Source organism: Pristiophorus japonicus, chromosome 31, assembly GCF_044704955.1.
Source record: "Pristiophorus japonicus isolate sPriJap1 chromosome 31, sPriJap1.hap1, whole genome shotgun sequence".
In the NCBI taxonomy this organism is placed as follows: domain Eukaryota; kingdom Metazoa; phylum Chordata; class Chondrichthyes; family Pristiophoridae; genus Pristiophorus; species Pristiophorus japonicus.
The window spans coordinates 6,198,892-6,222,030 of record NC_092007.1 but is presented as its reverse complement, the minus strand read 5'-3'; the positions used below and the strand labels follow the sequence as shown (position 1 = coordinate 6,222,030).

The 23,139-nt window shown below is 58.3% G+C and overlaps 1 protein-coding gene across 3 annotated transcripts in view; it reads left to right on the top strand.

Annotated features, from left to right (window-relative positions):
- LOC139240425 (nectin-1-like) overlaps positions 1-23,139 on the top strand; it is a 42,388-nt gene that overhangs the window by 7,390 nt on the left and 11,859 nt on the right. For all 3 annotated transcript variants that reach the window (XM_070868941.1, XM_070868942.1, XM_070868940.1), the window contains exons 2-3: positions 19,339-19,686; positions 21,933-22,226. In XM_070868941.1, the coding sequence (XP_070725042.1) occupies positions 19,339-19,686; positions 21,933-22,226 (642 nt within the window). The remainder of the gene's footprint in view (positions 1-19,338; positions 19,687-21,932; positions 22,227-23,139) is intronic.

Here is a 23,139-nt window from a genome sequence, read left to right as displayed (position 1 = left end):
CCGCTATCCCGGAGCTGGTCTGCGTTGGTCACTCCTTCGCTCCCGCTATCCTGGAGCTGGTCTGCGTTGGCCGCTCCTTCGCTCCCGCTATCCTGGAGCTGGTCTGCGTTGGTCACTCCTTCGCTCCCGCTATCCCGGAGCTGGTCTGCGTTGGTCACTCCTTCGCTCCCGCTATCCCGGAGCTGGTCTGCGTTGGTCACTCCTTCGCTCCCGCTATCCCGGAGCTGGTCTGCGTTGGTCACTCCTTCGCTCCCGCTATCCCGGAGCTGGTCTGCGTTGGTCACTCCTTCGCTCCCGCTATCCCGGAGCTGGTCTGCGTTGGCCACTCCTTCGCTCCCGGTGTCCCGGAGCTCGTGTGCGCTGGGCCCTTCGCTGCTCCCGGGTTCCCGGAGCTCGTGTGCGCTGGGCCCTTCGCTGCTCCCGGGTTCCCGGAGCAGGGCTGTGTTGGGCCCTTCGCTGCTCCCGGGTTCCCGGAGCAGGGCTGTGTTGGGCCCTTCGCTGCTCCCGGGTTCCCGGAGCAGGGCTGTGTTGGGCCCTTCGCTGCTCCCGGGTTCCCGGAGCAGGGCTGTGTTGGGCCCTTCGCTGCTCCCGGGTTCCCGGAGCAGGGCTGTGTTGGGCCCTTCGCTGCTCCCGGGTTCCCGGAGCTCGTGTGCGCTGGGCCCTTCGCTGCTCCCGGGTTCCCGGAGCTCGTGTGCGCTGGGCCCTTCGCTGCTCCCGGGTTCCCGGAGCTCGTGTGCGCTGGGCCCTTCGCTGCTCCCGGGTTCCCGGAGCTCGTGTGCGCTGGGCCCTTCGCTGCTCCCGGGTTCCCGGAGAGGGCTGCGTTGGTCACTCCTTCGCTCCCGCTATCCAGGAGCTGGCCTGCGTTGGTCACTCCTTCGCTCCCGCTATCCCGGAGCTGGTCTACGTTGGTCACTCCTTCGCTCCCGCTATCCCGGAGCTGGTCTGCGTTGGTCACTCCTTCGCTCCCGCTATCCCGGAGCTGGTCTGCGTTGGTCACTCCTTCGCTCCCGCTATCCCGGAGCTGGTCTGCGTTGGTCACTCCTTCGCTCCCGCTATCCCGGAGCTGGCCTGCGTTGGTCACTCCTTCGCTCCCGCTATCCCGGAGCTGGTCTGCGTTGGTCACTCCTTCGCTCCCGGTGTCCCGGAGCTCGTGTGCGCTGGGCCCTTCGCTGCTCCCGGGTTCCCGGGGCAGGGCTGTGTTGGTCACTTCGCTGCTCCTGGGTTCCCGGAGCAGGGCTGTGTTGGGCCCTTCGCTGCTCCCGGGTTCCCGGAGCTCGTGTGCGCTGGGCCCTTCGCTGCTCCCGGTGTCCCGGAGCTCGTGTGCGCTGGGCCCTTCGCTGCTCCCGGGTTCCCGGAGCTCGTGTGCGCTGGGCCCTTCGCTGCTCCCGGGTTCCCGGAGCTCGTGTGCGCTGGGCCCTTCGCTGCTCCCGGGTTCCCGGAGCTCGTGTGCGCTGGGCCCTTCGCTGCTCCCGGGTTCCCGGAGCAGGGCTGTGTTGGGCCCTTCGCTGCTCCCGGGTTCCCGGAGCAGGGCTGTGTTGGGCCCTTCGCTGCTCCCGGGTTCCCGGAGCTCGTGTGCGCTGGGCCCTTCGCTGCTCCCGGGTTCCCGGAGCAGGGCTGTGTTGGGCCCTTCGCTGCTCCCGGGTTCCCGGAGCAGGGCTGTGTTGGGCCCTTCGCTGCTCCCGGGTTCCCGGAGCAGGGCTGTGTTGGGCCCTTCGCTGCTCCCGGTCGCCTGTGGCCGTGGGGTGGCGTATTGACTCTTCTTTAGGCGATGGCGCCTTTCCTCATCAGGCGAGCTGCCGCCGCTGGTTTCTGCCGAGCTTGTTGGCCGCCTCTTCCCTGTCCTTTCCCTCGGGGCCCTTGCTCGCCTCTTCCCCTTGCGCTTGCGGGCCTTTTTTTCGCCTGTCTGCCACCCCGCTTCACCGTCCGCTGTCTCATCGTTGCTGGACTCGGTGCGCTGGGGGAAGAGGTTCGCTGCTGGCTGCTGGTGTCTCGCAGCTCGCGGTAGCAGGGTTCTCTTCCTCACCGTCTTGTCCCGAGTCCACGGGGGGCGTTGGTCGGGGGGGGGGGAGGGTGTGGGTCTCCTCTGGAGCGTTGTGTTCCTCAGCTTCCTCCTCCTCTGCTGCAATGTGCTTTGCTGCCTGCCCATAGCTGAGGTTGCGCTTGGGGCAGTTTTTGTAAAGGTGCCCCAGCCAGACCACAAAGGTTGCAGCACTTGGTCACCTTACAGTCCTTTGTCTGGTGGCCCTGGTTCTTGCAGTTTCGGCAGATGACGGTCTTGCAGCTTGCCGCCACATGGCCTGCCTTCCCGCAGGTGCGGCACGCCTTGGGTTGGCCAGCGGACACCATGTAGCCCCCTCACATATAGAAGTCTGGGTGGAGAAATATACACTGGACTGTTGCCAATGGTCAGGAAGATGTGAACTATGTGGGGACAATAACCTTGTTTGTAACCACAGACATTAATGCAGCAAAGTTATTCACAGCCACACAAAAGGTTTGCGATAAGCAAAAGGTAATACAGAACAACTGGCCTTGGAGTTTCTGGGAACGGGTTTCATTCACTTGCTCTCACTGCCCTTATTTTACAATTCCTGCCACAGGGATATTTTTCAGCCTTCTGCACTCAACATCGAGTTCAACAATTTCAGATCATAACCTCGCTCCTCATGTTTTCGGAAGGCAGTTGTTGATGGTTCTGCCATTCCCATTTACACCTGCTCCACACCCACCTTTTATTTCATTACCTGCCCCTTTGCCAATCCTTTTTGTCATTTAATCTCTCCTGCCCTCCACCCGATCACAGATCTTCCCTCCCCTCCCCTCCTTTCCCTGCCTCCGCACCCTGTCACACCTCGGACGTTTTCCAGTTCTGACCAAACGTCACAGAGCTGAAAGGTTAACCCTGCCTCTCGCTCCAAGGCTGAGTATTTCCAGCGTTCTCTGTCTTATCGTTTCAGATTTCAGTAGCTTTTGCCTTTGCCTCAATACCGACCTCTTCGAACCAGCTTCAGGTCCCCTGCCCCAATATCTCCTCATGTGGCTCGGGGTCAAATTCTGTTTGAGATTTGCTCCTGTGAAGTGCCTTGCAATGTTAAAGGCGCTTTATAAATGCAGGTTGCTATTGTTGTGGTGACTGTATCGCAGAGCACTTCTGCTCCTGAAACAACCACATTGTCTCTGCCCCAGATATTATATCTGTATTTAGTAGCAACACGTCCCATGGTTTGGAAGTGACAACACTTTCAATTCTGCTATTGCAATGACTTTAATTTCGTCATAGTCACAAGCTATTGAAGTATGTAAAAGGCATGAAGGGCTCAGATAATACACCACAAATAGGAAGAAAAAAAGACTTGCATTTAAATAGCGCCTTTCACAACCACCGGACGTCTCAAAGCTCTTTGCAGCCAATGAAATACCTTTTGGAGTGCGGTCACTGTTGTATTGTGGGAAACGCGGCAGCCAATTTGCGCACAGCAAGCTCCCACACACGGCAATGCGATAATGACCAGGTCATTTGTTTTTGTTATGTCAATTGAGGGATAAATATTGGCCCCAGGACACCAGGGAGAACTCCCCCTGCTCTTCTACGAAATAGTGCCGTGGGATATTTTACGTCCACCTGAGAGAGCAGACGGGGCCTCGGTTTAACGTCTCATCCAAAAGACAGCACTTCTGACAGTGCGGCACTCCCTCAGTACTGCCCCTCTGACAGTGCAGCACTCCCTCAGTACTGCCTCTCCGACAGTGCGGTGCTCCCTCAGTACTGCCTCTCCGACAGTGCGGAGCTCCCTCAGTACTGCCCCTCCGACAGTGCGGAGCTCCCTCAGTACTGCCCCTCCGACAGTGCGGCACTCCCTCAGTAGTCCCCCTCCGACAGTGCGGAGCTCCTTCAGTACTGCCCCTCCGACAGTACGGTTCTCCCTCAGTACTGCCCCTCCGACAGTGTGGCACTCCCTCAGTACTGCCCCTGCGACAGTGCCGCACTCCCTCAGCACTGCCCCTCTGACAGTGCAGCACTCCCTCAGTACTGCCTCTCCGACAGTGCAGCACTCCCTCAGTACTGCCTCTCCGACAGTGCGGAGCTCCCTCAGTACTGCCCCTCCAACAGTGCAGCACTCCCTCAGTACTGCCTCTCCGACAGTGCGGCACTCCCTCAGTACTACCCCTCCGACAGTGCGGCACTCCATCAGTACTGCCCCTCCGACAGTGCAGCACTCCCTCAGTACTGCCTCTCCGACAGTGCGGAGCTCCCTCAGTACTGCCCCTCCAACAGTGCAGCACTCCCTCAGTACTGCCTCTCCGACAGTCCAGCACTCCCTCAGTACTGCCTCTCCGACAGTGCGGCACTCCCTCAGTACTACCCCTCCGACAGTGCGGCGCTCCCTCAGTACTGCCTCTCCGACAGTGCTGCGCTCCTTCAGTACTGCCCCTCCGACAGTGCAGCGCTCCCTCAGTACTGCCCCTCCGACAGTGCAGCGCTCCCTCAGTACTGACCCTCTAACAGTGCAGCACTCCCTCAGTACTGCCCCTCAGACAGTGCAGCGCTCCCTCAGTACTGCCCCTCCGACAGTGCGGCACTCCCTCAGTAGTCCACCTCCGACAGTGCAGCGCTCCCTCAGTACTGCCCCTCCGACGGTGTGGCACTCCCTCAGTACTGCACCTCCGACAGTGCGGCGCTCGCTCAATACTGCCCCTCCGACAGTGCGGAGCTCCCTCAGTACTGCCCCTCCGACAGTAAGGTTCTCCCTCAGTACGTACCCTCCGACAGTGCGGCGCTCCCTCAGTACCGCCCTCCGACAGTGCGGAGCTCCCTCAGTACTGCCCCTCCGACAGTGCGGAGCTCCCTCAGTACTGCCCCTCCGACAGTGTGGAGCTCCCTCAGTACTGCCCCTCCGACAGTGCGGAGCTCCCTCAGTACTGCCCCTCCGACAGTGCGGCGCTCCCTCAGTACTGCCACTCCGACAGTGCGGTGCTCCCTCACCACTGCCTCTCTGAGAATGCAGTGCTCCCTCAGTACTGCCCCTCTGACAGTGCGGCGCTCCCTCAGTACTGCCCCTCCGACAGTGCGACACTCCCTCAGTACTGCCCCTCCGACAGTGCGGCACTCCCTCAGTACTGGCACTCCGACAGTGCGGCGCTCCCTCAGTACTGCCCCTCTGACAGTGCGGCGCTCCCTCAGTACTGCCCCTCTGACAGTGCGGCGCTCCCTCAGTACTGCCCCTCTGACAGTGCAGCGCTCCCTCAGTACTGCCCCTCTAACAGTGCAGCACTCCCTCAGTACTGCCCCTCCGACAGTGCGGCGCTCCCTCAGTACTGCCCCTCTGACAGTGCAGCGCTCCCTCAGTACTGCCCCTCCGACAGTGTGGCACTCCCTCAGTACTGCACCTCCGACAGTGCAGCTCTCCCTCAGTACTGCCCCTCCGACAGTGCGGCGCTCCCTCAATACTGCCCCTCCGACAGTGCGGAGCTCCCTCAGTACTGCCCCTCCGACAGTGCGGTGCTCCCTCACCACTGCCCCTCTGAGAATGCAGCGCTCCCTCAGTACTGCCCCTCCGACAGTGCGACACTCCCTCAGTACTGCCCCTCCGACAGTGCGGCGCTACCTCAGTACTGCCACTCCGACAGTGCGGCGCTCCCTCAGTACTGCCCCTCTGACAGTGCGGCGCTCCCTCAGTACTGCCCCTCCGACAGTGCGACACTCCCTCAGTACTGCCCCTCCGACAGTGCGGAGCTCCCTCAGTACTGCCACTCCGACAGTGCGGCGCTCCCTCAGTACTGCCCCTCTGACAGTGCAGCACTCCCTCAGTACTGCCCCTCCGACAGTGCGGTGCTCCCTCAGTACTGACCCTCCGACAGTGCGGCGCTCCCTCAGTACTGCCCCTCTGACAGTGCAGCACTCCCTCAGTACTGCCCCTCAGACAGTGCAGCGCTCCCTCAGTACTGCCTCTCTAACAGTGCAGCGCTCCCTCAGCACTGCCCCTCCGAAAGTGCGGCGCTCCCTCAATACTGCCTATCCGACAATGTGGAGCTCCCCCATTACTGCCCCTCCGACAGTATAGCATTCCCTCAGTACTGCCCCTCCGACAGTGTGGCGCTCCCTCAGTACTGCCCCTCCGACAGTGCGGTGCTCCCTCAGTACTGCCCCTCCGACAGTGCGGCGCTCCCTCAGTACTGCCCCTCCGACAGTGCGGCACTCCCTCAGTACTGCCCCTCTGACAGTGCGGCGCTCCCTCAGTACTGCCCCTCTGACAGTGCGGCGCTCCCTCAGTACTGCCCCTCTGACAGTGCAGCACTCCCTCAGTACTGCCCCTCAGACAGTGCAGCGCTCCCTCAGTACTGCCTATCCGACAATGTGGTGCTCCCCCATTACTGCCCCTCCGACAGTATAGCATTCCCTCAGTAATGTCCCTCCGACAGTGCGGCATTCCCTCAGTACTGCCCCTCCGACAGTGTGGCGCTCCCTCAGTACTGCCCCTCCGACAGTGCGGCACTCCCTCAGTAGTCCCCCTCCGACAGTGCGGAGCTCCCTCAGTACTGCCCCTCCGACAGTACGGTTCTCCCTCAGTACTGCCCCTCCGACAGTGTGGCTCTCCCTCAGTACTGCCCCTCCGACAGTGCGGCGCTCCCTCAGTACTGCCCCTCCGACAGTGCGGCGCTCCCTCAATACTGCCCCTCCGACAGTGCGGAGCTCCCTCAGTACTGCCCCTCCGACAGTGCGACACACCTTCAGTACTGCCCCTCCGACAGTGCGGCGCTCCCTCAGTACTGCCCCTCCGACAGTGCGGCGCTCCCTCAGTACTGCCCCTCCGACAGTGCGGCGCTCCCTCAGTACTGCCCCTCCGACAGTGCGGCGCTCCCTCAGTACTGCCCCTCCGACGGTGCGGTGCTCCCTCAGTACTGCCCCTCCGACGGTGCGGTGCTCCCTCAGTACTGCCCCTCCGACGGTGCGGAGCTCTCTCAGTACTGCCCCTCCGACAGTGCGGCGCTCCCTCAGTACTGCCCCTCTGACAGTGCAGCGCTCCCTCAGTACTGCCCCTCTAACAGTGCAGCACTCCCTCAGTACTGCCCCTCCGAAAGTGCAGCGCTCCCTCAGTACTGCCCCACTAACAGTGCAGCACTCCCTCAGTACTGCCCCTCAGACAGTGCAGCGCTCCCTCAGTACTGCCCCTCTAACAGTGCAGCGCTCCCTCAGCACTGCCCCTCCGAAAGTGCGGCGCTCTCTCAATACTGCCTTTCCGACAATGTGGTGCTCCCCCATTACTGCCCCTCCGACAGTATAGCATTCCCTCAGTACTGCCCCTCCGACAGTGTGGCACTCCCTCAGTACTGCACCTCCGACAGTGCAGAGCTCCCTCAGTACTGCCCCTCCGACAGTACGGTTCTCCCTCAGTACTGCCCCTCCGACAGTGCGGCACTCCCTCAGTACTGCACCTCCGACAGTGCGGCGCTCCCTCAGTACTGCCACTCCGACAGTGCGGCGCTCCCTCAATACTGCCCCTCCGACAGTGCGGAGCTCCCTCAGTACTGCCCCTCCGACAGTGCGGCGCTGCCTCAGTACTGCCCCTCTGACAGTGCGGCGCTCCCTCAGTACTGCCCCTCTGACAGTGCAGCACTCCCTCAGTACTGCCCCTCAGACAGTGCAGCGCTCCCTCAGTACTGCCCCTCTAACAGTGCAGCGCTCCCTCAGTACTGCCTATCCGACAATGTGGTGCTCCTCCATTACTGCCCCTCCGACAGTATTGCATTCCCTCAGTAATGTCCCTCTGACAGTGCGGCATTCCCTCAGTACTGCCCCTCCGACAGTGTGGCGCTCCCTCAGTACTGCCCCTCCGACAGTGCGGCACTCCCTCAGTAGTCCCCCTCCGACAGTGCGGAGCTCCCTCAGTACTGCCCCTCCGACAGTACGGTTCTCCCTCAGTACTGCCCCTCCGACAGTGTGGCTCTCCCTCAGTACTGCCCCTCCCACAGTGCGGAGCTCCCTCAGTACTGCCTCTCCGACAGTGCGGCGCTCCCTCAGTACTGCCCCTCTGACAATGCGGCGCTCCCTCAGTACTGCCCCTCTGACAGTGCAGCGCTCCCTCAGTACTGCCCCTCTAACAGTGCTGCGCTCCTTCAGTACTGCCCCTCCGACAGTGCGGCGCTCCCTCAGTACTGCCCCTCTGACAGTGCAGCGCTCCCTCAGTACTGCCCCTCTAACAGTGCAGCACTCCCTCAGTACTGCCCCTCCGAAAGTGCAGCGCTCCCTCAGTACTGCCCCACTAACAGTGCAGCACTCCCTCAGTACTGCCCCTCAGACAGTGCAGCGCTCCCTCAGTACTGCCCCTCTAACAGTGCAGCGCTCCCTCAGCACTGCCCCTCCGAAAGTGCGGCGCTCCCTCAATACTGCCTTTCCGACAATGTGGTGCTCCCCCATTACTGCCCCTCCGACAGTATAGCATTCCCTCAGTACTGCCCCTCCGACAGTGTGGCACTCCCTCAGTACTGCACCTCCGACAGTGCAGAGCTCCCTCAGTACTGCCCCTCCGACAGTACGGTTCTCCCTCAGTACTGCCCCTCCGACAGTGCGGCACTCCCTCAGTACTGCACCTCCGACAGTGCGGCGCTCCCTCAGTACTGCCACTCCGACAGTGCGGCGCTCCCTCAATACTGCCCCTCCGACAGTGCGGAGCTCCCTCAGTACTGCCCCTCCGACAGTGCGGCGCTGCCTCAGTACTGCCCCTCTGACAGTGCGGCGCTCCCTCAGTACTGCCCCTCTGACAGTGCAGCACTCCCTCAGTACTGCCCCTCAGACAGTGCAGCGCTCCCTCAGTACTGCCCCTCTAACAGTGCAGCGCTCCCTCAGTACTGCCTATCCGACAATGTGGTGCTCCTCCATTACTGCCCCTCCGACAGTATTGCATTCCCTCAGTAATGTCCCTCTGACAGTGCGGCATTCCCTCAGTACTGCCCCTCCGACAGTGTGGCGCTCCCTCAGTACTGCCCCTCCGACAGTGCGGCACTCCCTCAGTAGTCCCCCTCCGACAGTGCGGAGCTCCCTCAGTACTGCCCCTCCGACAGTACGGTTCTCCCTCAGTACTGCCCCTCCGACAGTGTGGCTCTCCCTCAGTACTGCCCCTCCCACAGTGCGGAGCTCCGTCAGTACTGCCTCTCCGACAGTGCGGCGCTCCCTCAGTACTGCCCCTCCGACAGTGCGGCGCTCCCTCAGTACTGCCTCCAACAGTGCGGCACTCCCTCAGTACTGCCGGGGAGTTTCAGCCTTGGAGTGGGATGTGAATCCACAACCTTCGGATTCAGAGGCGAGTGTGCTGCCAACTGAGCCACGGCTGATGATCATTTATATTTATTTCCACCTTGAAAATGATATATATATATAAGTGCTGTACCTGGAAACAAATAATAACAACAACCTGAATTTATATAGTGCCTTTAACATAGTGAAACATCCCAAGGCGCTTCACAGGAGTGTTATGAGACAGAAAATTTGACATTAAGCCACCTAAGCAGAAATTAGGGCAGGGAAAGAGGTCGGATTTAAGGAACGTCCTCCTTTGAGAGAGAGGTAGAGAGGTGGAGAGGTTTAGGGAGGGAGTTCCAGAGTTCGGGGCCCAGGCAACAGAAGGCACGGCCAACGATGGTGGAGCGATTATAATCAGGGATGGTCAGGAGGGCAGTTAGAGGAGTGCAGAGATCTCGGGGGGTTGTGGGGCTGGAGGAGGTTACAGAGATAGGGAGGGGCGAGGGTCATGGAGGGATTTGTAAACAAGGATGAGAATTTTGAAATCGAGGCTTTGCTTAACTGGGAGCCAATGTAGGTCAGAGTGCACAGGGGGTGATGGGTGAGTGGGACTCGGTGTGAGTTAGGACACGGGGCAGTGAGCACAGAGGGTGATGGGTGAGTGGGACTCGGTGTGAGTTAGGACACGGGGCAGTGAGCACAGGGGGTGATGGGTGAGTGGGACTCGGTGTGAGTTAGGACACAGGGCAGTGAGCACAGCGGGTGATGGGTGAGCGGGACTCGGTGTGAATTTGGACACGGGGCAGTGAGCACAGGGGGTGATGGGTGAATGGGACTCGGTGTGAGTTAGGACACAGGGCAGTGAGCACAGGGGGTGATGGGTGAGCGGGAATCGGTGTGAGTTAGGACACGGGGCAGTGAGCACAGGGGGCGATGGGTGAGTGGGACTTGGTGTGAGTTAGGACACGGGGCAGTGAGCACAGGGGGTGATGGGTGAGTGGGACTTGGTGTGAGTTAGGACACGGGGCAGTGAGCACAAGGGGTGATGGGTGAGTGGGACTCGGTGTGAGTTAGGACACGGGACAGTGAGCACAGGGGGTGATGGGTGAGTGGGACTTGGTGTGAGTTAGGACACGGGGCAGTGAGCACAGGGGGCGATGGGTGAGTGGGACTTGGTGTGAGTTAGGACACGGGGCAGTGAGCACAGGGGGTGATGGGTGAGTGGGACTTGGTGTGAGATAGGACACGGGGCAGTGAGCACAGGGGGTGATGGGTGAGTGGGACTTGGTGTGAGTTAGGACACGGGGCAGTGAGCACAAGGGGTGATGGGTGAGCGGGACTTGTGTGAGTTAGGACACGGGGCAGTGAGCACAGGTGGCGATGGGTGAGCGGGACTCGGTGTGAGTTAGGACACGGGGCAGTGAGCACAGGGGGCGATGGGTGAGTGGGACTTGGTGTGAGTTAGGACACGGGGCAGTGAGCACAGGGGGTGATGGGTGAGTGGGACTTGGTGTGAGTTAGGACACGGGGCAGTGAGCACAGAGGGTGATGGGTGAGTGGGACTTGGTGTGAGTTAGGACACGGGGCAGTGAGCACAGGGGGTGATGGGTGAGCGGGACTCAGTGCGAGTTAGGACACGGGGCAGTGAGCACAGGGGGTGATGGGTGAGCGGGACTCGGTGTGAGTTAGGACACGGGGCAGTGAGCACAGCGGGTGATGGGTGAGTGGGACTCGTTGCGAGTTAGGACACGGGGCAGTGAGCACAGGGGATGATGGGTGAGCGGGACTTGGTGCGAGTTAGGACACGGGGCAGTGAGCACAGGGGATGATGGGTGAGCGGGACTTAGTGCGAGTTAGGACACGGGGCAGTGAGCACAGGGGGTGATGGGTGAGTGGGACTTGGTGTGAGTTAGGACACGGGGCAGTGAGCACAGGGGGTGATGGGTGAGTGGGACTTGGTGTGAGTTAGGACACGGGGCAGTGAGCACAGGGGGTGATGGGTGAGTGGGACTTGGTATGAGTTAGGACACGGGGCAGTGAGCACAGGAGGTGATGGGTGAGTGGGACTTGGTGTGAGTTAGGACACGGGGCAGTGAGCACAGGGGGTGATGGGTGAGTGGGACTCAGTGCGAGTTAGGACACGGGGCAGTGAGCACAGGGGGTGATGGGTGAGTGGGACTCGGTGTGAGTTAGGACACGGGGCAGTGAGCACAGGGGGTGATGGGTGAGCGGGACTCGGTGTGAGTTAGGACACGGGGCAGTGAGCACAGAGGGTGATGGGTGAGTGGGACTCGGTGTGAGTTAGGACACGGGGCAGTGAGCACAGGGGGTGATGGGTGAGTGGGACTCAGTGTGAGTTAGGACACGGGGCAGTGAGCACAGGGGGTGATGGGTGAGTGGGACTGGGTGTGAGTTAGGACACGGGGCAGTGAGCACAGGGGGTGATGGGTGAGTGGGACTCGGTGCGAGTTAGGACACGGGGCAGTGAGCACAGGGGGTGATGGGTGAGTGGGACTCGGTGTGAGTTCGGACACGGGGCAGTGAGCACAGGGGGTGATGGGTGAGCGGGACTGGCTGTGAGTTAGGACACGGGGCAGTGAGCACAGGGGGTGATGGGTGAGCGGGACTTGGTGTGAGTTAGGACACGGGGCAGTGAGCACAGGGGATGATGGGTGAGAGGGACTCGGTGGGAGTTCGGACACGGGGCAGTGAGCACAGGGGGTGATGGGTGAGTGGGACTCGGTGTGAGTTCGGACACGGGGGCAGTGAGCACAGGGGGTGATGGGTGAGTGGGACTCGGTGTGAATTCGGACACGGGGCAGCCGAGTTTTGGATGAGCTCTAATTTACGTCGGGTAGAATGTGGGATACTTAGTCCCTCTACAATTTGTACTTGAGGCAACAAAGATGTTTTGGCAAGTCTCCTTCAGAGAGGTAGAAACATAGAAACATAGAAAATAGGTGCAGGAGTAGGCCATTCGGCCCTTCTAGCCTGCACCGCCATTCAATGAGTTCATGGCTGAACATTCAACTTCAGTACCCCATTCCTGCTTTCTCGCCATACCCCTTGATCCCCCTAGCAGTAAGGACCTCATCTAACTCCTTTTTGAATATATTTAATGAATTGGCCTCAACAACTTTCTGTGGTAGAGAATTCCACAGGTTCACCACTCTCTGGGTGAAGAAGTTCCTCCGCATCTCGGTCCTAAATGGCTTACCCCTTATCCTTAGACTGTGACCCCTGGTTCTGGACTTCCCCAACATTGGGAACATTCTTCCTGCATCTAACCTGTCTAACCCCGTCAGAATTTTATATGTTTCTATGAGGTCCCCTCTCATTCTTCTGAACTCCAGTGAATACAAGCCCAGTTGATCCAGTCTTTCTTGATAGGTCAGTCCCGCCATCCCGGGAATCAGTCTGGTGAACCTTCGCTGCACTCCCTCAATAGCAAGAATGTCCTTCCTCAGGTTAGGAGACCAAAACTGTACACAATACTCCAGGTGTGGCCTCACCAATGCCCTGTACAACTGTAGCAACACCTCCCTGCCCCTGTACTCAAATCCCCTTGCTATGAAGGCCAACATGCCATTTGCTTTCTTAACCGCCTGCTGCACCTGCATGCCAACCTTCAATGACTGATGTACCATGACACCCAGGTCTCTTTGCACCTCCCCTTTTCCTAATCTGTCACCATTCAGATAATAGTCTGTCTCTCTGTTTTTACCACCAAAGTGGATAACCTCACATTTATCCACATTATACTTCATCTGCCATGCATTTGCCCACTCACCTAACCTATCCAAGTCGCTCTGCAGCCTCACAGCATCCTCCTCGCAGCTCACACTGCCACCCAACTTAGTGTCATCCGCAAATTTGGAGATACTACATTTAATCCCCTCATCTAAATCATTAATGTACAGTGTAAACAGCTGGGGCCCCAGCACAGAACCTTGCGGTACCCCACTAGTCACTGCCTGCCATTCTGAAAAGTACCCATTTACTCCAACTCTTTGCTTCCTGTCTGACAACCAGTTCTCAATCCATGTCAGTACACTACCCCCAATCCCATGTGCTCTAACTTTGCACATCAATCTCTTGTGTGGGACCTTGTCGAACGCCTTCTGAAAGTCCAAATATACCACATCAACTGGTTCTCCCTTATCCACTCTACTGGAAACATCCTCAAAAAATTCCAGAAGATTTGTCAAGCATGATTTCCCTTTCACAAATCCATGCTGACTTGGACCTATCATGTCACCTCTTTCCAAATGCACTGCTATGACATCCTTAATAATTGATTCCATCATTTTACCCACTACCGATGTCAGGCTGACCGGTCTATAATTCCCTGTTTTCTCTCTCCCTCCTTTTTTAAAAAGTGGGGTTACATTGGCTACCCTCCACTCCATAGGAACTGATCCAGAGTCAATGGAATGTTGGAAAATGACTGTCAACGCATCCACTATTTCCAAGGCCACCTCCTTAAGTACTCTGGGATGCAGTCCATCAGGCCCTGGGGATTTATCGGCCTTCAATCCCATCAATTTCCCCAACACAATTTCCCGGCTAATAAGGATTTCCCTCAGTTCCTCCTCCTTACTAGACCCCCCGACCCCTTTTATAACCGGAAGGTTGTTCGTGTCCTCCTTCGTGAATACCGAACCAAAGTACTTGTTCAATTGGTCCGCCATTTCTTTGTTCCCCGTTATGACTTCCCCTGATTCTGACTGCAGGGGACCTACATTTGTCTTTACTAACCTTTTTCTCTTTACATATCTATAGAAACTTTTGCAATCCGTCTTAATGTTCCCTGCAAGCTTCTTCTCATACTCCATTTTCCCTGCCCTAATCAAACCCTTTGTCCTCCTCTGCTGAGTTCTAAATTTCTCCCAGTCCCCAGGTTCGCTGCTATTTCTGGCCAATTTGTATGCCACTTCCTTGGCTTTAATACTATCCCTGATTTCCCTTGATAGCCACGGTTGAGCCACCTTCCCTTTTTTATTTCTATGCCAGACAGGAATGTACAATTGTTGTAGTTCATCCATGCGGTCTCTAAATGTCTGCCATTGCCCATCCACAGTCAACCCCTTAAGTATCATTCGCCAATCCATCTCAGCCAATTCACGCCTCATACCTTCAAAGTTAGCCTTCTTTAAGTTCTGGACCATGGTCTCTGAATTAACTGTTTCATTCTCCATCCTAATGCAGAATTCCACCATATTATGGTCACTCTTCCCCAAGGGGCCTCGCACAACGAGATTGCTAATTAATCCTTTCTCATTACATAACACCCAGTCTAAGATGGCCTCCCCCCTAGTTGGTTCCTCGACATATTGGTCTAAAAAACCATCCCTTATGCACTCCAGAAAATCCTCCTCCACCGTATTGCTTCCAGTTTGGTTAGCCCAATCTATGTGCATATTAAAGTCACCCATTATAACCCAAAGGTAACAGTAAGAAACATTACAAGGCTCCCTGTGTAAACTTGAGGTCATCCAAAACTCGGCTTCCTTATTCACATGCAGCTCGGAAGGCAAACAGTATGTTAGCTTTTGTTACACAGGGATTCAGAGAGAATAAGAGTAAAGATGTCTTTTTACAATTATACGTCATCATCATCATCATCATCATTATCATACGCAGTCCCTCCGAATCGAGGAAGACTTGCTTCCGCTCTAAAAGTGAGTTCTCGGGTGACTGAACAGTCCAATACGAGAATCACAGTCCCTGTCACAGGTGGGACAGACAGTGGTTGAGGGAAGGGGAGGGTGGGACTGGTTTGCCGCACGCTCCTTCCGCTGCCTGCGCTTGGTTTCTGCACGCTCTCGGCGACGAGACTCGAGGTGCTCAGCGCCCTCCCGGATGCACTCCCTCCACTGAGGGCGGACTGGTCTTTGGGCCAGGGACTCCCAGGTGTCGGTGGGGATGTTGCACTTTATCAGGGAGGCTTTGAGGGTGGTCCCTTGTAACGTTTCCTCTGCCCACCTGGGGCTCGCTTGCCGTGTGGGAGTTCCGAGTAGAGCGCTTGCTTTGGGAGTCTCGTGTCTGGTGGCCATGCGGACAATGCGGCCCTGCCCAGCGGAGCTGGTCGAGTGTGGTCAGTGCTTCGATGCTGGGGATGTTGGGCCTGGTCGAGGACGCTAACGTTGGTGCCTCTGTCCTCCCGGGGGATTTGTAGGATCTTGCGGAGACATCGTCGGTGATATTTCTCCAGCGACTTGAGGTATCTACTGTACATGGTCCGTGTCTCTGAGCCATACAGGAGGGCGGGTATCACTACAGCCCTGTAGACCATGAGCTTGGTGGTGGATTTGAGGGCCTGGTCTTCAAACACTCTTTTCCTCAGACGGCCGAAAGCTGCGCTGGCGCACTGGAGCAGGGTATTGGTGAGGCCACCCCTGGAGTGTTGTGTACAATTCTGGGGGCTGAAATTGCCCCTCATCCGAACCAAGGCGCATGCGCACCGTTTCTATGGTTTTACCGCCGTGGTGGTTGAGGTCGCCTCTTGAGCGAAATTCCGCTCGTTGTTTTTTTCATTCGGATTCGGAAGTCGTTTATAATGGGGGCGGAGGTTGGGGGCAGGGCAACACGAGAGGGGCGGAGGTTGGGGGCGGGGCAACACGAGAAGGGCAGAGGTTGGGGGGGCAACACGAGAAGGGCAGAGGTTGGGGGCGGGGCAACACGAGAAGGGCGGAGGTTGGGGGCGGGGCAACACGAGAAGGGCGGAGGTTGGGGGCGGGGCAACGCGAGAAGGGCGGAGGTTGGGGGCGGGGCAACACGAGAAGGGCGGAGGTTGGGGGCAGGGCAATACGAAAGGGGCGGAGGTTGGGGGTGCGGCAACATGAGAGGGATGGAGGTTGAGGGCGGGGCAACACGAGAAGGGCGGAGTTTGGGGGGGCAACACGAGAAGGGCGGAGGTTGGGGGCGGGGCAACACGAGAAGGGCGGAGGTTGGGGGCGGGGCAACACGAGAAGGGCGGAGTTTGGGGGGGCAACACGAGAAGGGCGGAGGTTGGGGGCGGGGCAACACGAGAGGGGCGGAGGTTGGGGGCGGGGCCACACGAGAAGGGCGGAGGTTGGGGGCGGGGCCACACGAGAGGGGCGGAGGTTGGGGGCGGGGCCACACGAGAGGGGCGGAGGTTGGGGGCGGGGCCACACGAGAGGGGCGGAGGTTGGGGGCGGGGCAGAGTGACCGTCGCGCTGACGTCATCACTTAAAGGGGAGAGCCTGTGCGATGTTTAAACCTCCATGCACTGGCTCCACCGGGGAGTGTTTCAGCCGGACCAGCCGCCTGCTGCCCAAGGCGGAGTGTGACACTCTGCCCGTTGGCGAGCCGGCCAAACCCGGGGGCACAATCGGCGGGCTGAGCATGGTAGTCAGCTGACCCAAAAAAAAATGGCGGCTGCGGCAGTGCGCCCTCCCCTTTAAGCAGAGCCGTACCGCCATTGCAGTAGGCCCAGAGCCTCACTGGACCACGGGGAGAAGGCTTGTTTTCGCACAGCCGGGCGGGCCGAAGACCTTCATGGCAGAATTCCGCCATCGGGCCGGCAGATCGGCAATGCGCACGGTGATGACACACTGAGCACAGATCGGCAGCAGCGTGGCTGTGGGGGTGTGGGGTCAACGCCGGGATAACTCGGGAGCGCCATTTTCAAAATGGCGGCCATTCCACAAAAGGTCGGCGGCCATCGCACTCCGCCGCGTAGCCCCCGCTTTGTGGCAGTAACAGGCCGTAAGGAAAGAGGCAATTTGGGCCCCTGGTCTCCTTACCAAAGGAAGGATATACTTCCCACAGAGGGAGTGCAGCGAAGGTTCACCAGACTGATTCCTGGGATGGGGGGGATTGTCCGAGGGGGAGAGATTGAGCAGACTGGGCCGATACTCTCTGGAGTTTAGAAGAATGGGAGGTGATCTCATTGAAACACGCCAGATTCTGAGGGGGAGTGACAGGGTAGATACAGGGAGGGTGTTTCCCCCCCCCCCCGGGCTGGGGAGTCTAGAACCAGGGGTCACACAGTCTCAGGATAAGGGGTCGGCCATTGAGGACTGAGATGAGGAGGAATTTCTTCACTCAGAGGGGGGTGAATCTTTGGGGTTCTCTGCGCCAGAGGGCTGTGGAGGCTCAGTCATTGCATATAGTCAAGGCTGGCATCGAGAGATTTTTGGGAAAAATTAAGGATATGGGGATCGTGCAGCAAAGTGGATCTCGTTGAATGGCGGAGCAGGCTCGAGGGGTGCAAAGGCCTATTTGTTATGTTCTTACAAGCAGGCTAATTCATTGATATGTCCTTGCCAACCACAAAGCCTGTGGCAGAGTCTATGCGACGTGGATGGGGTTAACTGCACGGCAGATTGTGGGAGCAGTGACTTCCTTGTGTATGCAGCTAGAGTCACAAGCAAACTGGATTGAAGACTGGAAACCACAAATCCAGTGACCAGCATCCTGCTACACCAACACCACAGGAAGTCACATTGTTAGGTGATGGCAAGAGGTCTGTAAAGGAGTTAATCAATCCCGTTCACAGGAATCTGTAGCATCGCTCGTCTCCGTCCCCTGCCTCAGCTCATCCGCTGCTGAAACCCTCATCCCTGCCTCCGTTACCTCCAGACTTGACTATTCCAACGCACTCCTGGCCGGCCTCCCACATTCTACCCTACGTAAACTAGAGGTGATCCAAAACTCGGCTGTCCCCGTGTCTTAACTCGCACCCAGTCCCACTCACCCATCACCCCCTGTGCTCACTGCCCCCGTGTCCTAACTCGCACCGAGACCCACTCACCCATCACCCACTGTGCTCACTGACCTGTGTCCTAACTCACACCTAGTCCCACTCACCCATCACCCCCTGTGCTCACTGCCCCGTGTCCTAACTCACACCGAGTCCCGCTCACCCATCACCCCCTGTGCTCACTGCCCCGTGTCCTAACTCACACCAAGTCCCACTCACCCATCACCCCCTATGCTCACTGCCCCGTGTCCTAACTCACACCGAGTCCCGCTCACCCATCACCCGCTGTGCCCCGTGTCCTAACTCACACCGAGTCCCGCTCACCCATCACCCCCTGTGCTCACTGCCCCGTGTCCTAACTCACACTGAGTCCCACTCACCCATCACCCTCTGTGCTCACTGACATCCAGTGCCTCCCAGTTAAGCAACGCCTCGATTTCCAAATTCTCATTCCTGGTTTTCAAATCCCTCCTCGCCCCCTCCCTATCTCTGTAACCTCCTCCAGCCCCTACACCTCTCCCTATCTCTGTAACCTCCTCCAGCCCCTACACCCCTCCCTATCTCTGTAACCTCCTCCAGTCCCTACACCTCTCCCTATCTCTGTAACCTCCTCCAGCCCCTACACCCCTCCCTATCTCTGTAACCTCCTCCAGTCCCTACACCTCTCCCTATCTCTGTAACCTCCTCCAGCCCCTACACCTCTCCCTATCTCTGTAACCTCCTCCAGCCCCTACACCTCTCCCTATCTCTGTAACCTCCTCCAGCCCCTACACCCCTCCCTATCTCTGTAACCTCCTCCAGCCCCTACACCCCTCCCTATCTCTGTAACCCCCTCCAGCCCCACAACCCCCCGAGATCTCTGCACTCCTCTAATTCTGCCCCCTTGACCATCCCTGATTATAATCGCTCCACCTTCGGTGGCCGTGCCTTCTGTTGCCTGGGCCCCAAGCTCTGGAACTCCCTCCCTAAACCTCTCCACCTCTTTGACCCAGCTTTTGGTCACCTGCCCTAATTTCTCCTTGTGCGGCTTGGCGTCAAATCTTTGTGTCTCATAGTGCTCCTGGGAAGCGCCTTGGGACGTTTCACTACATTAACGGCGCTATATAAATACAAGTTGTCGTGCTAGAATTTTACCGTGGGCTGGAGCGCATATTGTCTGTCGGTTGTAGGCCTTGGCCGAGATTTCGTCTCGCTGACTTCAATCGGCAGATCCCACAATGCCTGTTGCTCTCCGTTGCCCCAGACGCATTTGCTCGCGGTGAAATCAACTCGTCCCTCTTCCCAATTCCCACCTCGCTCGGCAACGGTGCCCGTGCTCGCCAGAGAGAGTCACTTTCTCCTCTTTTCTCTTTCTCTCTTTCTTTGCGGCAAGCTGTGGTGTCGCCGAAGGTGAAGGTGGAGGGTTTCAGGACGGGGAGCGTGGGCGAGGAACTGGCACTCCCCTGCCACTTTATCGCGCACGACTCGAACCTCACCGTCGTGCAGGTCACGTGGCTGAAGAAAGTGGGGACGGTGAACACAAACCTGGCGGTGTACAACCCGCAGTTCGGAACCAGTTACCCCGCCCAATCTGGGCGCATCACCTTCAACGACGCCAATTCTCAAAACTGCACCTTGACAATCAGCCCCCTGCAGCTGGACGACGAGGGCATCTACAGTTGCGAAGTTAATGCCTTTCCCACCGGGAAGCAAGAATCCGAAACAAACTTAACCGTTCTGGGTGAGTAATTGTACAACCACTTCAACACAGGATCATCGAACGGTCACAGCACAGACGGAGGCCGTTCGGCCCCTCCAGCCCGTGCCCGCTCTCTGCAGGAGCACCTCAGCCAGTCCCACTCCCCCCCCGCCCTTTTCCCGGAGCCCGGCAAATCTCTCTCCTTCAGGGACTTACCCAACTCCCTTTTGAAAGCCACGATTGAGTCTGCCTCCATCGCCCTCTCGGGCAGCGCGTCCCCGATCCTAACCACTCGCTGCGTAAAAAGGTTTATCCTCGTGTCGCCTTTCTGCCAATCGCCTTCAATCTGTGTCCCTCTGGTTCTCCACCCTTCCACCAATGGGGAACAGTTTCTCTCGATCTGCTCTGTCCAGACCCCCTCGTGATTCTGAACCCCTCGATCGAATCTCCTCTCAACCTTCTCTGCTCCGAGGAGAACAACCCCAGCTTCTCCAGTCTCTCCCCGTCACTGAAGTCCCACATCCCCCGGGACCATTCTGGTCAATCTCCCTCCGTACCCTCTCTAAGGCCTTCACATCCTTCCTAAAGTGTGCGGGGCCCAGAATTGGACACAATACTCCAGGTGGGGCCGAACCCGTGTTTATAAAGGTTCATCATAACTCCCTTGTTTTTGTCCTCTGTGCCTCTGTTTATGAAGCCCAGGATCCCGTGAGCTTGTTTAACCGCTTTCCCAACCTGCCCTGCCACCTTCAGTGATTTGTCCACACACCCCCCAGGTCTCTCTGTTCATGCACCCCCTCTCGACACTCCGATAATGAGGTAAGGTCATGTTGCACACAGCACAGTCCGACAAACATCGATGTTATAACAATCAATAATCTGCTCTTGGAGATGTTGGTGAAGGCACAATTTATGATTCGGGCACAGAAGCGATCTCTGCTGCCCCTCCTTCGTAATACAGGTAGTGCCGCAGGAACAGTTACATCCAGCTGACAGGGCCCCGGTTTAACGTTTTATCTGAATGACAGCACCCTCGACCGTGCGGTGCTCCCTCAGTACTGCCCCTCCGACAGTGCGGCGCTCCCTCAGTCCTGTCCCTCCGACAGTGCGGTGCTCCCTCAGTACTGTCCCTCCGACAGTGCGACGCTCCCTCAGTACTGTCCCTCCGACAGTGCGGCGCTCCCTCAGTACTGTCCCTCCGACAGTGCGACGCTCCCTCAGTACTGTCCCTCCGACAGTGCGGCGCTCCCTCAGTACTGTCCCTCCGACAGTGCGGAGCTCCCTCAGTACTGCCCCTCCGACAGTGCGACGCTCCCTCAGTACTGTCCCTCCGACAGTGCGGCGCTCCCTCAGTACTGCCCCTCCGACAGTGCAGTGGTCCCTCAGTACTGCCCCTCCGACAGTGCGGTGCTCCCTCAGTACTGCCCCTCCGACAGTGCGGCACTCCCTTAGTACTGCCCCTCCGACAGTGCGGAGCTCCCTCAGCACTGGCCCCTCCGACAGTGCGGTGCTCCCTCAGTACTGCCCCCCCGACAGTGCGGAGCTCCCTCAGTACTGCCCCTCCGACAGTGCGGAGCTCCCTCAGTACTGCCACTCCGACAGTGCGGCGCTCCCTCAGCACTGCCCCTCCGACAGTGCGGTGCTCCCTCAGTACTGCCCCCCCGACAGTGCGGAGCTCCCTCAGTACTGCCACTCCGACAGTGCGGAGCTCCCTCAGCACTGGCCCCTCTGACAGTGCGGCGCTCCCTCAGCACTGCCCCTCCGACAGTGCGGTGCTCCCTCAGTACTGCCCCTCCGACAGAGCGGCGCTCCCTCAGTATTACCCCTCCGACAGTGCGGCGCTCCCTCAGTACTGCCCCTCTGACAGTGCGGCGCTCCCTCAGTACTGCCCCTCCGACAGTGCGGCGCTCCCTCAGTACTGCCCCTCCGACAGTGCGGAGCTCCCTCAGCACTGCCCCTCCGACAGTGCGGAGCTCCCTCAGCACTGCCCCTCCGACAGTGCGGAGCTCCCTCAGCACTGCACTGCAATGTCAGCCTACATTTTTTGCCTATGTCCCTGGAGTGGGTCTTGAACCCACAACCTTCTGACTCAGAGGCGAGAGTGCTGCCCACTGAGACACAGCTGACAGCAGTTTGATAGGTTACTGATTTGTGCCTGGTTGCAGGCTGACTGCTGGTGTTGGGAAAGTTCCCTGAACCTATTTTCTATTGAAGCAGAAAATGAGCCTGATGGGTTGTGGCGTCGACCTGGATTTTTAACTCACCATGTGCCACTCTCCTGTCCTCAGCGAAGCCAGTGAATGAAGTCGTCGCGGTCACAACAGACGCGGGTCTGTCAGAGGCGGCAGTGGCCAATTGCACGGCAGCCAATGGGAAACCAGCGGCTGATGTCACATGGATTGTGAAGGTGCCAGGCAACATCATGTCCACTCAGATTGACAATCCAGACGGGACGGTGACAATTGTCAGCCAGTACAGGATCGTGCCCACCCGTGCGGACCATGGGGAGAATGTGACCTGCCTCGTGTCCCACAAAGCACTAGCAGAGCTGGTAAACCTACCGGTGACATTATCAGTCCGATGTGAGTATGACACGAGACATGTGTGTTGGACAGGCAATCAATTGAAAACACACAATGCATATATTAACTGCATCGTTGAACAATCCGAATAGCACTGCCCAAAAATTATATAATGATTTCTTTTGGCATTTTCTTTTCTTCTCTCCTGTTGTCCGTTTTTTCTTTGTTCATCAGATCTGGTTGTCGCTGGCAAGGCCGGTGTTTATTGCCCATCCATAATGGGCAATAAATCCCTTGAGATGGTGGTGATAAGCCACCTTCTTGAACTGCTGCAGTCCGTGTGGTGAAAGTGTAGCACTGTTCATGACCGCCGGACGTCCCAATGTGTTTTACAGCCAATCAAGTGCTTTTGGAGTGCAGTCACTATTGTAATGTGCGAACCGCGGCAGCTATTTTGCGCACAGCAAGCTCCCAAAAACAGCAATCCGACAATGGCCAGATAATCTGTTTTTGTGATGTTGATTGAGGGATAAATCTTTGCCCCAGGACACCGGGGAGAACTCCCCCTGCTCTTCTTCAAAATAGTGCCATGGGATCTTTTACATCCACCTGAGAGAGCAGACGGGGCCTCGGTTTAACGTCTCATCCAAAAGACAGCGGCCTCTGACAGTGCAGCACTCCCTCAGTACTGCCCCTCCGACAGTGCGGCGTTCCCTCAGTACTGCCCCTCCGACAGTGCGGCGCTCCCTCAGTACTGCCCCTCCGACAGTGCGGCGCTCCCTCAGTACCGCCCCTCCGACAGTGCGGCGCTCCCTCAGTACTGCCCCTCCGACAGTGCGGCGCTCCCTCAGTACTGCCCCTCCGACAGTGCGGCACTCCCTCAGTACCGCCCCTCCGACAGTGTGGCGCTCCCTCAGTACTGCCCCTCCGACAGTGCGGCGCTCCCTCAGTACTGCCCCTCGGACAGTGCGGC